This window comes from Bubalus bubalis, chromosome 2 (genome assembly GCF_019923935.1).
Source record: "Bubalus bubalis isolate 160015118507 breed Murrah chromosome 2, NDDB_SH_1, whole genome shotgun sequence".
In the NCBI taxonomy this organism is placed as follows: domain Eukaryota; kingdom Metazoa; phylum Chordata; class Mammalia; order Artiodactyla; family Bovidae; genus Bubalus; species Bubalus bubalis.
Window position 1 is genome coordinate 41,701,470 of NC_059158.1, and position 16,497 is coordinate 41,717,966.

General features: G+C 45.3%; 1 protein-coding gene and 1 long non-coding RNA gene across 3 annotated transcripts in view; one reads left to right on the forward strand and one right to left on the reverse strand.

The window, feature by feature from the left end:
- BRPF3 (bromodomain and PHD finger containing 3) overlaps positions 1-7,168 on the reverse strand; it is a 34,609-nt gene extending 27,441 nt beyond the window's left edge. Inside the window, exons 1-2 of one of the 2 annotated variants that reach the window (XM_006050393.4) lie at positions 7,017-7,168; positions 2,338-3,814 (exon numbers count right to left, since the gene is read on the reverse strand). In XM_006050393.4, coding sequence (XP_006050455.3) covers positions 2,338-3,788 — 1,451 coding nt within the window. In that variant the 5' untranslated portion in view covers positions 3,789-3,814; positions 7,017-7,168. The remainder of the gene's footprint in view (positions 1-2,337; positions 3,815-7,016) is intronic. The other variant, XM_006050394.4, reaches the window with a different exon arrangement.
- Positions 7,169-7,443: 275 nt separating this feature from the next.
- LOC123330157 overlaps positions 7,444-16,497 on the forward strand; it is a 50,533-nt gene continuing 41,479 nt past the window's right edge. Inside the window, exon 1 of the long non-coding RNA XR_006545856.2 lies at positions 7,444-7,976. This is a non-coding gene — a long non-coding RNA (uncharacterized LOC123330157). The remainder of the gene's footprint in view (positions 7,977-16,497) is intronic.

The following is a 16,497-nucleotide window of genomic DNA, read 5'->3' on the forward strand; positions in this document are numbered from 1 at the left end:
AGTATTTTGTAATAATTGTAAGTAAAAATTAATCTTTAAATTGTATGAAAATAAAATTTTAAAATTTAGCTGGCTAACTACCCCAAAAGAGAAGTCTGGAAGTCAGGATTTAAGCCAATAACACACGAAGGGGTGGGGGGAAGCAGTAGGAAAGGCATTAATGAGAGCTCATAATTCCTACAATAATGCTTGAACTGCAAGGTGGGTCACATTATTCTCATGTTTCAAATGATGGAAAGGCAGAAGGAGAACAGCCTCTGTTCTTGGCTGAATACATTGTTGAAGCCACTAACGCAGCTAATAAAATGGTGAAGTTGGGCAGGATTTGAACCCATGATCTCTCTGCTATACCATATTGTGTTCCCAAATTGATTAAGCAAGGACTCAGTGCTCCTCTGGCTTTTCCTCTGCTTCTCTTCCTCTCACTTGCACACTTCCACTGAAAGGAAGGTAACTGTGCCTAAACAAGAAGGTGGAACCTAAAAAGTATGTTCATTTGGGCTGGACACTGCTCACCTAGGCCTTGCGCCTTTCCATGGTCAGACATCCCTACCCCAAAGCCAAGCTGACAAAATCAAGACCTAGGCCTCTCCCCAAAGAACAGATTCCCCCACCAACACCCATGCCAAGCACACCTGCCCAGATGCAGGCAGCCCCCTCCCTCTACAACCTCTTGGCCATGGAGGGTCCCAATAGCATTTGTGCAGGCGGGGAAAAGAATAATAATAAAATAGCAGTAGCAGCAGCAGCCACCATTTATTGAGCGCTTACTATTTGCCAGGCACTGTGCTGAGTGCTTTACTTATACTGTCTTACTGATTTCTCCCAATAACCCTTTAAGGTAGGCTCATTTAAAAATAAATACACTAAGGCTGAAAGAAGTTAAGCGACTTGCCAAAGATCACACTGGTGTGACAGAAGCTCAAGATTCAAATGCAGGTCTCTCTGGGTCTTAGTCAGCATGCAGTGCTGGACCCTGCAAGAAACCACCTACAAGAACAGACCTGACAACCAAAAAGTCTAGCCCCAGGGCATAACCACCAGGGGACTAAGCATGGACCCACTCACCTAACAGAAGTGGGGAGCCTAGAACAGCTCTGTGACTAGAAGGCCCATTTCCTATTGACTAAATCTAACTCTAGTCATGGTTCACAAGAGCCTCTCCCTCTGGATCTTCTGTCTTCTTGTCTTCTTTCCAGATAGACAAGTCTGGCTGCCTACTTCCCGCAAACAACTCACTCTCCTCTGCCCACCAGTACTCCTTTCTCCCTGTCCCTTACACAAAGAGAGACAGACAGACAACAGGAACAGAACCTAAAGGCGTCATGAGCCCCAACTTGTGGTCTAGGGTCTGTCACTTTCCCTTGGTTCCTTCTAGCCCTTAGAACAGGACTTGGCATATAGTAAGTGCTCAATAAACATCTCGTTGAATGAATAAAGGAGTGAACAACTTTACCTCCCGTGGCCGCAGTTTCTTCATCTGGGGGTGTGGGAGAAGGTGCAAGGACTATGTTAGATGAATAATTTCCAAGACTCCTTCCTGCTCTAACACTGTAGTCTTTTTAATGAACATCAGCAATGAGATGAGCCTCCAATGGAAAATCTTTCCTGTCTCTTGCTTCTCTGCCAAGCTCCCATCCCTCCAACAGGTCCAGATACCTCTCTGATGATTTAGAACAGGTTTGGTGGGAGCCAAAGTTTCTTAGTTATACTGCAGAACTGATCTTTCCTCTAAATCTAAAAGTTTCTTAGGAGGAAACACAACATATCTTCCCCACACAACCCTCTTATGCAATGTCCTCATCATTCCCAGGATAGAGCTTTCTGGATAGCAGATACCCATACTGACCCTTTGAAACAGAGGTTCTCAATTGGAAGTAGTTCAATCCCCATAAGGTTACTAGAAACATATGTGGGGGACATCTGAGATTGTCACAAACATGAGGCAATTAGGGAGGGGATGCGAATGGCACTCACACAGACCAGGGATGCTAAACATCAAGAAACATATGGGATGGTCCTAATAATGAATTACCTCCTATCGAAAACGCCACTGGTGCCCTGTTGAAATATTACCTTAGACATCCCGTCGCCTGGGTTTCTAAGCAACTTAAGTGTATGTCTCACCTTGAACCAAAGGAAATACATTGCTTTGAAGGGCACAATCAAAACCACAAACCGACTGGGTGAGCCCAGGGTCCAAAGGAGAAGTCTAAATTTGAGAGCACAGAAGAGAACAGGAATTCACCAACATTAGGGAAGAAGGTCTGGCTCAGGGCCAACACCAGCCCAAGAAGAAACCATGTGTCCCCAGGGAGACCTCCTGGGCAGGCTCACCTGTAAGAGGGTATCCGTGGGACAGTGACCATGGGGACAGTGGAGGTTGTGTCTCGACCCACGTCCTCTGGCTCCTTCTTGATCCTTTGCTTCAAAGTCATCTTGTTCTTCTTGGACACTCCCTTGAGGGGGCCGCCTACCCCACCCTGCCCTTCACCTTCCTCCTCCTCCTCTACCTCTTCCTTTTCTTCCTCCTCCTCACAGCCCTCCTTCAGCCCTTCCTCGTCCCCTGCCTCACTCAGGCTTCCAGGAGAGTCGCCCTTCCTCCTAGCAGTGGCAGCACCTGGCGGTGAGTGGGCCTCACAGTAGGCAGTCTTGCGCACTGTGAAGATGGTGCCATTGAGGCTGGTCTCACGCATAGGCTCAATCTTCATGAAGAGCCCAGCCCTCTGTGCACACGTCACGTGGAAGGCCGTGTAGCAGTTCACCTTATGGCACTGGATGGCTGCACCTAGCCCCTTCTGCTTGCAGATATAGCAGGTTAGTTTCCAGCGGGCAGGTGGGATGTTGTCAATGCCCTCAATGGGCTCCAGGAACACGGTGTTAGCAAAGCAGACTTCAGGGATCCAGATGGCACACACCACATGGGCCCAGTGCCCATCACTGGTCTGTTTGAAGGCGCCACCCTTGTTGGGGCAGAGGACGCAATCCACAGGCCGGGAGGGAGACTGTAGGCAGCAGCGGCATAGCCACTGGCCCTCAGGGATGTAGGGGACGCCATAGCACTCCTGGTGTACAGCCAGGTTGCAGATGTCACAGAAGAGAATGACGTTGCTGTTGTGGCACTCATCATCCAGGCACACACAGCAGAAAGCATCTTCATCAATGAGTGACTGCTGGGCCCCACTACTGCGACTTTCCAGGTACGATTCCTTCTCAAGCCGGTCCACCAGCAGCTCAAAGGTGTCTGCCGACACCAAACTATACCCATCTACTCGCCGCTTCTCGTTTACTAAGTCCAGCCAGGCGAGGTCCTCCTCATCCATGTCATACTCGACTTCTGCATCCAGATCTTCAGGTGACTTTTCAATGTAGCGGTAGTAAGCAGCAGGCAGCGGGGGTGCTTCTGGCTGACCGCCTGAGTCCACCATGCGGAAGCTGGGTTGCGGGAGGTGGAAGGAAGAGCCAGATGCATGCTTGGAGCAGGACTCCTTCTTTTTGCCCTTGGATGAGGGTTTTTTGGACTTGCCAGGGAACTGAGGCTGCTCACTGTTTTCCTTGTTACTATTGCATTCGGTGATATCCTGGGCAGTCAACTCATCCTCTGTGATGATCTTGAGTGGATCATAGATGCTAATACGATGCAGGCGTCCATCGATGTCCACCTCCACAATCCGCTGGGCCTGGGCATACGTCAGGGTCTCCCGAGTGGGTGAGCACTTCAGACTATAGGGGGATGGGGAGCGCCGGCCCTCGGCATTAGGCCGCGACTTCCGGCGAGGCTTCCTCATGGCACCTGGGAACCAACGAGAAAGACCTAAGGAGAGAAGGCCAGGAGACTGAGCTGGATGGTTAGGCACGCATGCACTCATTCACCTTTCCTTCTGATCAGGTGGTCACTGAGCAAACTGGCTATTTCCTCTACCTGAACATCCTACCCTTCAGGCATCATTTACAATGGCTTGCTCCTTCACCTCTTCCAAGTCTTTCCATAAACAGTGCTTCTCAGTGAGTCCCTCTCTGACCATTCTACCCAAAACTACAAATCCCTTTCCCCCATCAGTTATCTTTCATCTTGCTTTGTTTTTCACTGTTACTTACACTCACCAATTTTTGCTGTGCTATGTAATTTACCTATTTATCATGTATATTTTCTTCCTTCCACTAGAATGTGGGCTTTCCAGGTGGAACTAGTGGTAAAGAACCTGCCTGTCAATGCAGGAGATGTAAGATAGAAGAGATGCAGGTTCGATCCTTGGGCTGGGATCCCCTGGAGAAGGACATGGCAACCTACTCCAGTATTCTTGCCTGGAGAATCCTGTGGACTGAGGAGCCTGGCAGGGTACAGTCCATAGGTTCGCAAAGAGCCAGACACAACTGAAGTGACTTAGCACAGCACAGCACTAGAATGTAAGGTCCACGAGGAGAAGGATTTTTGCTTGTCTTGTTCCCTGTTGTATCTCCAACAAGTGTTAGCTGAATGAAACGAGAAGCCAAACACACGTGATCCCTACCCTTGAGGAGCTCTGTCTGATTGAAGGGACAGAAAAGTACAGATCACTACAGTGAAACATGGGGAGAAAGCTAACGTTCTAATCATGTACATAAGGCTGTGGGACAGCTAACTACGAAAAAAGGGGGTAGTGGTTAAGGCTTAGGAAAGGAGTAAACAAGAATAGCATCCACTTATAAGCTGTACACATAAACAGTGTAGAGCCATGAACAGTGTGGCCCCATGGGGGATCAAAAATCATAGGTCTAGAGCCCTTTCCCAATCGATCTTACCATGATCAGAAACCCTATCCCCTGATAACACTCAGGGGTGAAGGGGATGAAGGTACCTGAAATGTCTACTACATATGGTCTAAGCACTTCAAACTACAATGTGCAGTGTATTCTCTGCAAAAGGCAGCATTCATGATGCATTGGCTAGTGCATCTCTAAGCAGAAACCCTGGAAGCTCTGGGAGTGGCCTCAAGTGGCCTATATGGGACTCTCACTGGACCCAAGGCCAAGATAATGAAGGTAATATCTGACGTAAACTCTCAATGTATCTGTTACCTCAAAGTCCCTTTCTCCCAAAATACATCGTCTACCCCTGTGCGACAAGGAGAAAGCTCTAAATTTTCCTCACATCGTTTTCTGGGATGGAGAGAATTATGACAAGCTCAGAAGGAGCTGCGGTTGCAATTACTGAGGCCATCAGTGCTAGAAAAGACCTTTGAGGATATGATGCCCTGAGGTATAAGCAGAGACTTGGAAGGCTATGAACAAGGACATAATATTAAGGAGACAAAACAGAATCTGTTACTTTGGTTGCAAGATCTACCATCTTTATAAAGTGTAGATGGTGATGATAATGTAACACTTTTCTACAAAGCCCTTTTGCTTTTAATACTGTTCACAACTATTTTGGAAGGTAGAACAGATATCCTCATCCCCATTTTATAGATGAAGAAACAGAAGCTCAGAAAGGTATTATTCCACACAATGCTAGTAAACGATAAAGCTACAATTCAAACCCAGATCTTTTGATCTGCTCAATTCATCTCACCAGGACGTAAATACACCACAGAGATGTCATGGTCTGGTACAAAAAGAGGCTCTGAGACAGTCCACATTGTAATCTTGGCCCAGTGTGACCCCCAAGAAAGTCACTGAATCGTTCTGTGCCCCTCTACTTCATCAGTAAAATGAAATTAATCTCTCAAGGGTTGCTACTTGTTAATGAAGTACTGTTACCATTCTTGCACAAAATGCCTTTCAATCCCAAAGTGTGACTGAAACAAAAACAAACAAAAAACAACTTTACTGAGGCACAATGCCAGGCAAGCACAAACCATATTTGGAACCAAAGGAGAGAGAATCATCACAGCAATTCTGTGCAGGTTCCAGAGACCCTTGGCCACTCCATGTCTTACAAACGCCAACTCCCTGGGGGGCAGCCCAGGCTAACGGACCTGCTTTATTACCCTCCCTCCTTCGAGGGCGTGGAGACCCCTGCCGAGTAAAAATCTACCTCAGTACTAACTCGAAATGGCCCAGAGAGCAGATGAAGCCCCTCCTTTGTCAAAGCCACGGTATATTCCCCCTCCCTAACCCGCTATCCGCTACCTCCTGGGCAGCTCGTAGCTCGGGTCTCTCTCAGCCAGGCGGCAATATCTACAAAAACTTCTGCTGTCGGGGGGCAAACTCCAGAGGGGGAAGGGCTGCTGCTGAGGAAAAGGAGTCTCGCCCGCAAGGAGCTTACAGTCTAGTTTTTTGGCGGGAGTTTCTCATCCCACACAGCCCTTTCCACATATACAGCTTCAAATACCTCCCAACACCCTCAGAGGTCTACCTGGCACCCCCTGAGCCCCGCCTCGCCCACTCCACACAGGTCCTCCAAGAACGAGCTTCTGCAACTAGACTGTTGCCCCTGCACCCCACACGAAATACTCATGAGACAAGGGAGAACCCCAGCCAAGGCTCCCTGCCCCTTTAAAGGGGCACCTCTTCCAGAAGAATCTTGATCCTTCAGAGGAGAAAGGAGGGAAATAACATCTCCTCACCAGAGAGGAGGGGGCGAGCGCGCCACAGACAGACTGACGCGGAGTCCGACCCTCAGACAGAGAAAGCTAGCGCCTGCGAACGAGCGGGGCAGAGGCGAGAGCCCATTGGCCGCCTCACCTACCCGTCAAGAGGAACTGGGGGGCCAAGGGACGTTCAGGGGGTGGAAATCTCCTCTGGTCTGACCAATTAGAGAGTGTGGAGGGGGCGGGGCTCGGTGGCTTGGCTTCCAGGACCGGGGGGAAAACAAGATGGCGGCTGCGGGAGGGGGTCCTCGCTTTTCAGCTCCCCCCCTCACTCGCCTTCTCCTTCCCCGCCGCCACCCTGGCTCCAGGAGAGAGCTTTCGCGCCGCCTTCGTCCCTGTCGGGAAGCCCCTCGCTTCCCTCCCCCACCCCGCTCAGTCCTTGGTCTCCGTAGGCCCTGCTGCCCTCGCCCCCGCTCCGTCCGGCCCCGCTGCCGCCCCCATTACCTCAGCCGCCGGCCCGGCCCTACCGTTCGGGACCCCTGGGCGCGGGCGGGCCAGCCGTCTAGCAGGTTGGCGCGGCCCGGGGAGCGGAGCGCGGCCTCCTCCCGCGCTGGCCTCCGCGGCCACCGCCGTGCCCCCTCCCGGCCCGCGCTGGGGCCCCGGCCCAGCCACCGCCGCCGCCGCTCCCGGGGGAGGAGGGGGAATGGAGCCGCCGCCGCCGCCGCTGCCGCCACGGAGCCCGGCCGAGGGGAGGGAGGGATCAGCCCCCAGGCAGGATCCGCCCCTCCGGCCTCCCCCCCTCCCCCCGCCACCTCCACCCCTTCCCTCGCTCCCTCTATGGCTCCGCGGGCTCTCCCGCTGAACGGGATCGAGAGCGCGAAAGAGAGGGAAAACAGGGGAGGAGAAAAAAAAAATCCCCCCGCCCGTACCCGGCGCGGCGGCGGCGGCTGAGGCGGTGCGGAGCGGAGCGCGGAGCCGCTGCCGCCACAGGGCACGGTCCCCTGCTCGGCCTCACGGTGGCGATGCGGACGCAGTAGGGGCGCCGAGCAAAGGCAGGATCTGCGCTCGCCGCAGCCCCGGTTCACCCCGGCCCGGTTCGCCTCCTTCGAGGCGAGCCCGACCAGAGAGCTGGAGGATGTTCGGATCCAATTGGGAAAGACACAAGTCCCTAACTCCTCTTAGAGGGGTTGGTCATCCCCTTCCCCCAGCCCTGCGGGGGAGGAAGCTAAGGTTTGGAGCGACAGCCTCTCTCCCCGAGCTAGAGGGTCTCTAAGCCAAGAGCAGTCATTGAAGACAAAACCGGTCTGCAGTTTTTTTGTGGTGCAGGTGCCTGCACTACTTCTAGAAAGTCGTCCCCACCCCCCACCCCCGTGTTCCAGTTCAGAGGACAAAGGTCTATCGATGTCCGTACCTTCCCCCAGTGAGAACAACCGGGGAAGACCTGCCTGCCTCTCTTGTGTACAGGTGAGCGTCTTATTCCCCACAAGACATCCTTTATAAGAATCAGACCTGACTTTTCGCTGTGCCCCGTCCTCTCCCTTCTGGGTTTTAAAAAGCGTAAACATAGAAGTTTGACAGTCTTACTTAAGGACGTCTGGTAACTCATTTGTCACCATAGACACGGGAAACACTCTCCTATACCTTATACCTGTATAGGAGTCGGTTAATTTAATGCAAAAGTGGTTTTCTAATAGATGTTCGGCAAGTGGCAACTTCAGACTCGCAGGTTTCAGTAATCAGCCCAGCTTTTGGTTTCGTATATAAATTTAAGAAAAGGGCGCGTTTGCCACCCCTCTTTTGCCTATAAATTGGAAAGCTTACCGCATATGACTGAAGTCTTAAGCACCAATATTTAACTATGTTTATAATGGGTGTATGGATAGACTGCCTATAAATGTGAAGATGAATGACATGTTTTGAAAGCGATACCTCTGCCCGCGCTCGTGGTGTAGCTTGGTAAGACTCACAGTTTCTTGCTTGGTTCTGATGATCAACAACACAGATTGTAGAGTCAGAGGATGAAGAATAAAAAAGGCTTTAGGACCCAAGTCTTCCAAATGTTTGAACTGAACAAACTGCTACTTTTGAAGTGTAGATGTTTATCATTCTAAGGAATTTAAACATTGTGTTTTGAATTTGAAAGTTTGATTAAAAGTAAAGAAGCTCATTTGTATAACAAAGATAGTACCTTCTGGCAAAGTAATAGCAAAAATACTTTCTTAACCTTTTTTTTCTTTTCAAGAAAAAGGGAGTGGCTTGTGAAGCTAAGCAAGGGCAGGGCATTGTTTTGAAAGCTGTGACGGTAAAATAGTATGAATTAACTTCAGGTGTTTTAAGGCTAGGGGGAATAATCATTTGGAGGGGAAATGTGGAAAAAAGATGATTGATTGTAGAAAGGAAAGCCCCAGAGACGAGAATATTACAGTTACTTTTAGTTAAAGAATAAAGAACGCTAATAGAAGCAAGAACACTGAATTTCATTCCTTGTTCTTTTAAAATATGAAATATAACCATTTCTACATATAACTAGTAACTTTTATTTCTTGATGGATGTTCTCATTTTATTTAGTACAATTCTCATTGGTGTGATTGGGAGCTAACTTTTTCCACCAAAGTTAATGAAAAATACTTTGAGGAAAATGTATTTAAATGATTTTAAATGCTGTTGAAAATGCACTGTTAAGCTGTTACATATAATTTCCAGGTTTTTCTATTCAAAGATTTCATAGAAGACCTTATTCAGCCTAAATGTTTCTTTTCTATTTTCAACTTCCACTTTCTTAATGGTAACATTACAGTTGTCCTCACTTATATTTTTGACATTTGGAATTGGTTTCTGTTAGTATAACTGCATATGTAACTAGTTCACTGTGATGTAATTTTAAATGTAATGTGGGACAATTATGTCATTAAAAACAAATTTGGAACATGTATCAAAAATTCCAGAGGCACTAAATTTAATTCACTTTAATCTTTAGCTATTATGAAGTGTTTAAATTCACCAGCCCTTGGCCTTTCCATTAAACCATACAGCAATTAAGTTCAACAGAGGCACAGACCTTTGATTCCCAATAGCAGTTTTTAAAATCCTCCATTTTTTAAGTAGAGACTAACTTAATTTTGAGTAGGAGATTGTTTTACCACTTAGACCCAAAAAGGGAACCATGAATACAAAAAGTTTCCCTTTTAATTTTTCCTTCCAGCATCTCAGGATATCTTTGTCAACAATTTACTATTATCATTAGTTTACTGAGGCAAGAAACCTCTGAAGGGTCAGATAAAATACCTACTGGATTAATGAAATATATGTGAATAAAAGAGAATAGACTTTGATTGTTAAATTATTTTTAATACAATATTCTTTCTTTAGACCTTGGCCAAAAAGTTCTAAAACATAAGTAGGAAGAATATGAGAGGTTGGAATCATTGTGATAGTTTTATGCTGTGATGAAAATGCTTTCTAAGAATATATTCTTAGAAAAAGGAAAAAAAATAGCTGTGCTAACAACAAGCTTTAAACTGAATACCACACCCTCTAAATTTAATTCCATTCATTTATTCCTATAACAGACATTTATTGGACACCTCTTCTGGGTCCAACACTGTAAAAGTTGCTTTGGAAACTAATGACAAAATTTCAACCTGTAAAGGGCACAGTGATCATATGTAAACATAGAGTCTGTTTCCCCCCCCCCCCCCCTTAAGTAGTATGCAATCAAGATGGTAGCTAGAAATAATTAGAAGATAAATGCAGGAGAAATTAGATAAAGCAGTGAACAGTGTAGGGCTACTACTATTCAAATGAAGGATAGACTTCTTTTAGCCTGGTTCTAAATAGTGATGGATGTGACTTGGTGAAAAGAATATAGAATGACATTATTAGATTGGTGCCAGGGCAGCCCAGGCAAAGGGACAATATGCAGGAAATAATAAGGAAATTATCCTTGCTGGTCTTTATGGGGAAGATGTTAAGAGAGAAAAAGTTGAATTGGATATGAGATACAGCAAGGGTATCAGTTCAGTTCAGTCGCTCAGTCCTGTCTGACTCTTTGCGACCCCAACAGTTGCGGCACGCCAGGCTTCCCTGTCCATCATCAACTCCCGGAGTTCACCCAAACTCTTGTCCATCGAGTCGGTGACGCCATCCAGCCATCTCATCCTCCATCGTCCCTTTCTCCTCCCACCCCCAATCCCTCCCAGCATCAGAGTCTTTTCCGATGAGTCAGCTCTTTGCATGAAGTGGCCAAAGTATTGGAGTTTCAGCTTTAGCATCAGTCCTTCCAAAGAACACCCAGGACTGATCTCCTTTAGAATGGACTGGATGAATCTCCTTGCAGTCCAAGGGACTCTCAAGAGTCTTCTCCAACACCACAGTTCAAAAGCATCAATTTTTCGGCACTCAGCTTTCTTCACAGTCCAACTCTCACATCCATACATGACCACTGGAAAAACCATAGCCTTGACCAGACAGACCTTTGTTGGCAAAGTAATGTCTCTGCTTTTCAATATGCTATCTAGGTTGGTCATAACTTTCCTTCCAAGCAGTAAGCATCTTTTAATTTCATGGCTGCAGTCACCATCTGCAGTGATTTTGGAGCCCCCAAAAATAAAGTCTGACACTGTTTCCACTGTTTCATCTATTTCCCTGAAGTGATGGGACCAGATGCCATGATCTTCATTTTCTAAATGTTGAGCTTTAAGCCAACTTTTTCACCATCCTCTTTCACTTTCATCAAGAGGCTTTTTAGTTCCTTGTCACTTTCTGCCATAAGGGTGGTGTTATCTGCATATCTGAGGCGATTGATATTTCTCCTGGCAATCTTGATTCCAGCTTGTGCTTCCTCCAGTCAGCGTTTCTCATGATGTACTCTGCATATAAATTAAATAAGCAGGGTGACAGTATACAGCCTTGAAGTACTCCTTTTCCTATTTGGAACCAGTCTGTTGTTGCATGTCCAGTTCTAACTGTTGCTTCCTGACCTGCATATAGGTTTCTCAAGAAGCAGGTCAGGTGGGCTGGTATTCCCATCTCTTTCAGAGTTTTCCACAGTTTATTGTGATCCACACAGTCAAAGGCTTTGGCATAGTCAATAAAGCAGAAATAGATGTTTTTCTGGAACTCTCTTGCTTTTTCGATGATCTAGCGGATGTTGGCAATTTCATCTCTGGTTCCTCTGCCTTTTCTAGGGATAATAAAAATAATAGCTAACACTTAATTGCAAGGTACTGTGCTTAGTGCTTTACATACATATTATTTAATATCTTCATTGAACTTAGAAAACAAACTAGTTCAATTAATAAAGGAACTCTATTGATTCTCATAACCAGAAAGTCCAGGGGGCATCTGGTTTTAGGTAAGGTCAAGTCAAGAAATTCAGATTATGTCATTGGGACATAGTCTCTTGCAGTGTCTCAGCTAGCCTGAACTAATAGCTGTAGCCAAAAGGACATGATACTCTGATGAGGCTGTGGTCATTGTTCACTACCAGAACCAGAGGACCTAGGCACGAGATAATTCTCCAAAGAGATAGTGGCCACTTTTAGAAAATAGGTCCAATATGCTTGCTGTATCTCATTTATCAATCTGTAACTCTATGAAATTATTATCATGGTCCCCATTACACACAAAATAAACTAGAGCAGGCAAAGTATTAGGTAAACTAGGAGGAATTTGCTGTAGATAATTAGGTGATGTGAAAATAAAAGGACACTAACCAGAGTGGTGGAAGAGATGTAGAAAAAGAGGAGGGAAAGGAAGGGTCAAATCAGAAGACAAATCAACAGTTTTTTTGAATGATTGGACATAGGAACAAAGGAGAAGATCAAAGATGAATCTAAGAGAAAAAAGGAGGAATCTAAACTCAAATTTAGGAGGTTTTGACAATGCTGGTAGGGTCATTGCAAAGTAAGAGATGGCAAAGTGTCACTACTCAGGAGTTCCTTTTGGTCTGAGGGTCTGAGGATTGAGGAAATGATGTCAGCTCAAGTTCTCTGGAGCCTTTTTTAGTGACACTAAAATACATATTCATTCTGTAATTATCTGTGAGCTGCAGGTAAGGTTCTATTTTATGCCTGTGAAGAGTACAAAGGTGAAAAGGCTACACTCTCACACTTGAAGTCACTTAAAACCTAATCACAGGAAGAAAACAAGTATATTAATAACCAGAACATTCAATAGCATGTAAGCACCTCGGGTGAGATTCAAGCAAAGTGGCATGAGAGTTAGATATGAGAGAGAAGAGGGGAAGGCTCTATGAAAAAGGTGCCAGTTGAGCTCCACCTTAAAGCTTGGGTTCAGTGTTAACTGGGAGGATGGTAGAGGGAGTGTGATCTAGGCTAAACACCAGCATGAGCAGAGAAAGGTGAGATACCACAATATTGATTCAAGGAACAGTGGGTTATCCTGTTTGACCAAAAATGGGAGGTATGACAGTAAAGACCCCATGGAAGGATAAAACAGAATCAGAACATAGAGTCTGTTATGTAGGGAACTGGATGTGAGGGGCAGTGGTTCCTCATGATTTTTAGAACAAGGAAATGGTTTGACTAATTCATGCTTTAAGATCCAGTCAGGCAAGAGAGTATGATACAATATGGTTTAAATTATCCAGCTAGTATGGCTCACATTATCCTCTCGACTTGAATTCTGGCTGGAACATTTTACCGTATACTTAGTGAAATACTAACCCACAAACCTGAAAGTAAAAAGTATGTGGCAAGTGTAAATTGTTCAGCCTGATTTAATGTCCTTTCGTTTTAGCCTTTGATTAGCATTTCTGTTAAGTCCTAAACATTCTCTAAATTTTAACATACTTGTTTTTGGCCATGCTGGGTCTTCGTTGCTGTGTGTGGGCTTTCTGTAGTCGCGGTGAGAGTAGAGGGGCTCCTTTCTGGTTGCACTGTGTGGGCTTCTCATTGCAGCGGCTTCTCTTGTGGAGCCCGGGCCCTAGGCGTGCAGGCCCAGTAGCTGTGGCTCACGGACTTAGTTGCCCTGCAGCGTGTGGAATCTTCCTGGAGCAGGGAGCGAACCCCTGCGTTGGCAGGCGAACTCCCAACCACTGGACCACCAGGGAAGCCCAGGTCCTAAACTTTTAATCATGTGAAGTCAGGACACCATAAAATATGTTATTTCCATATTTTAACAAAAGAAAAGGGTCAGTACCCTGCAAGTAGCCACCTACTTGGTGTAATTTTACTAAAGAGAGAAAATACACAAAAATAATAGCTCTTAAATAATAATAATAACAATAACATCTACCAAACCATAATCTACATTTTAACAAAATCCCTCTGGGTGATTCATATGTGTGATGATTAATTTTGTGTGTCCACTTAATTGGGCTAAGGGATAACTGGTAAAACATTATTACTGGTTGTCTGTGAAGGTGTTTCTGGAAGAGATTAGCATTTTAATTGCTAGACTGAGTAAAGAAGATCACCCCTACTAAAGGGGATGGGCATCATCCAATCTGTTGAGGGCCTGACTAGGACCAAAAGGTAAAGGAAGGTTGCATTTGCCCTCTGGTTGAGCTGGGACATTATCTTCAGCCCTTGGACATTGGTGGTCCTAGCTCCCACGCCTTTGGACTTGGCTGAATCATACCAACAGCTGTCCTGGTTCTCCAGCTTGCAGATGACAGATCATGGAACTTCTTGGCCTCTGTAATTACTTGAACCAATTCCTATAATATCTATTAGTTCTGTTTCTCTGCAGAACTCTAACTAATACAATGTGCATATTAAAGTTAAGTAGCAGTAGATTAGAGGGCATTTGATAATCCCAGGATTAAAGTGTGTTAAGGTCCTTGCATTGTCTGGGGAAAGGGAAAAGCTCAAGGGTTAATATTTGCCTTTAATTAGTCAAGATTATCTGTTGTAATGTATGATTCCATATATTTGAAATTCTTGAAAATACAGACTGATCTGTAGTGTCAGAAAGCAGATTGGTGGCTACCTGGAGGTAGAGGAGAGGACTGACTATAAAAGGGACATGTGAAAACGTTTGGAATGTTGGAAACATTATATAAGTTGATTGTGGTGATTGAGAAACATTGGTCAGAAGTTATCAACCTCCTGGATAGCCATAATGTATTTTACATAAATTGTACCACAATTAAGTTGATTAAAAAAAAAAAAGACTACCTGTTGTAGTGTTTTTGTTGTTGTTGTTTAGTCACTAAATTGTGTCCAACTCTTTTACTACCCCATGGACTATAGTCCACCAGGCTCCATTGTCCATGAGATTTCCCAGGCAAGAATACTGGAGTGGGTTGCCATTTCCTTCTTCATGGGAATCTTCCTGACTCAGGGGTCTAATCTGCATCTCCTGCTTGTCAGACGGAAACCCTGTAATGTTTAGACTAACCATTAAAAGAATGAAAAAAAGAAGATATAACTCACAAACTAGTAGAGAGGAAAACAGGAATAATACATATTCAACCAATTTAAAGGAAGAAAAAGGAACATAAATAAGCAATAAGAACAAAAATAAGTAATAAGATGTTGGCAGATATTGTATAAACTGTAGAAGGAACCAGACTACAATGAGAGGGACATTTGGGGGAAAGTTTAATGATAGATGGTTAAAATGTGTGGATTGAGCACATGCATTTACCTCAGAGATTCACTTAATGTGTTAGTAAAGCATTAAAAAAAAACCCCAAGATAATAAAGTCCATAAAAACAAAAAGAAGAGGGGAAAGAAACAACAGATGAGAACTGTCAATAAAATCTTGGAGAATGGAAGAAGACGGTTGAAATAAGAAAGCTAAAGCATAAGTCTACAAAAAACTGGTAAAAATCAGCTGATTGACATTAGACCCACTGGAAAGGCTTAGAAGTAGGAAACTGCAGTGATTCTGAAGAACTGTGTGTGCTGGGGGAGGGAGGTGGTAGTGAGGTGTTGGTAATGGTTTGGAGAGCAGGCCCAAAAGTAGGATTGGCTGAAAAATCTATTGAAAGGGTGGTTAGATGCCACCAGATCTCCCCAGGACTTCTTGGAGATTTGTCATCTCAGAAAATTGAACTAAGGAGATCTGGACTTGGGGATTCCAGGCACCAATGAGGGCAGAGACCAAGTGCCGTTCTGAAAATGGCAGTTAGAATGGTACTCTACATACTGAATGATGAGACACCCCTCCCCACCTCCTTTCCCTTCTCAGGGCTGATAAAGAGGAAGGGGAAAGCTGATCTGGTGGTCCAGAAGGGGGCTCAGAAAAAAATCCCCTGAAAATATTTTTAGTCAGTTTATCCTTTCAAGTGAGGAATTGAAAAAAATGTTTTCATAAGATCAAAATCTTCAGTGGCCCAGCCTCTTCCCCACCTCACATTTTAGAGCACTGGGAGCCAAGTGTGTATTAGAATCTTGCGATTCAGATTCTTGTCCAAGAACCAGTAGTACTGGCATCATCCCCTGGGAGGTGGTTAGAAATACTGACTCTCAGGCCCCACTCCAGACCTACCAAACCAAAACCTGCATTTTAACTAGATTCCCCCAGGTGATTTATATGCATGTTAAAGTTTGAGAAGCAGTAGGTTAAAGGATATTAGAGAATTCCAGCATTCCTCTCTGAAAGTAAAGTCCTTTTTACTAATGTTTATGGAGGAACACAGTAATCCAAGTCTATGCCCCAACCAGTAACGCTGAAGAAGCTGAAGCGGAACGGTTCTATGAAGACCTACAAGACCTTTTAGAACTAACACCCAAAAAAGATGTCCTTTTCATTATAGGGGACTGGAATGCAAAAGTAGGAAGTCAAGAAACACCTGGAGTAACAGGCAAATTTGGCCTTGGAATATGGAATGAAGCAGGGCAAAGACTAATAGAGTTTTGCCAAGAAAATGCACTGGTCATAACAAACACCCTCTTCCAACAACACAAGAGAAGACTCTATACATGGACATCACCAGATGGTCAACACCGAAATCAGATTGATTCTATTCTTTGCAGCCAAAGATGGAGAAGCTCTATACAGTCAGCAAAAAC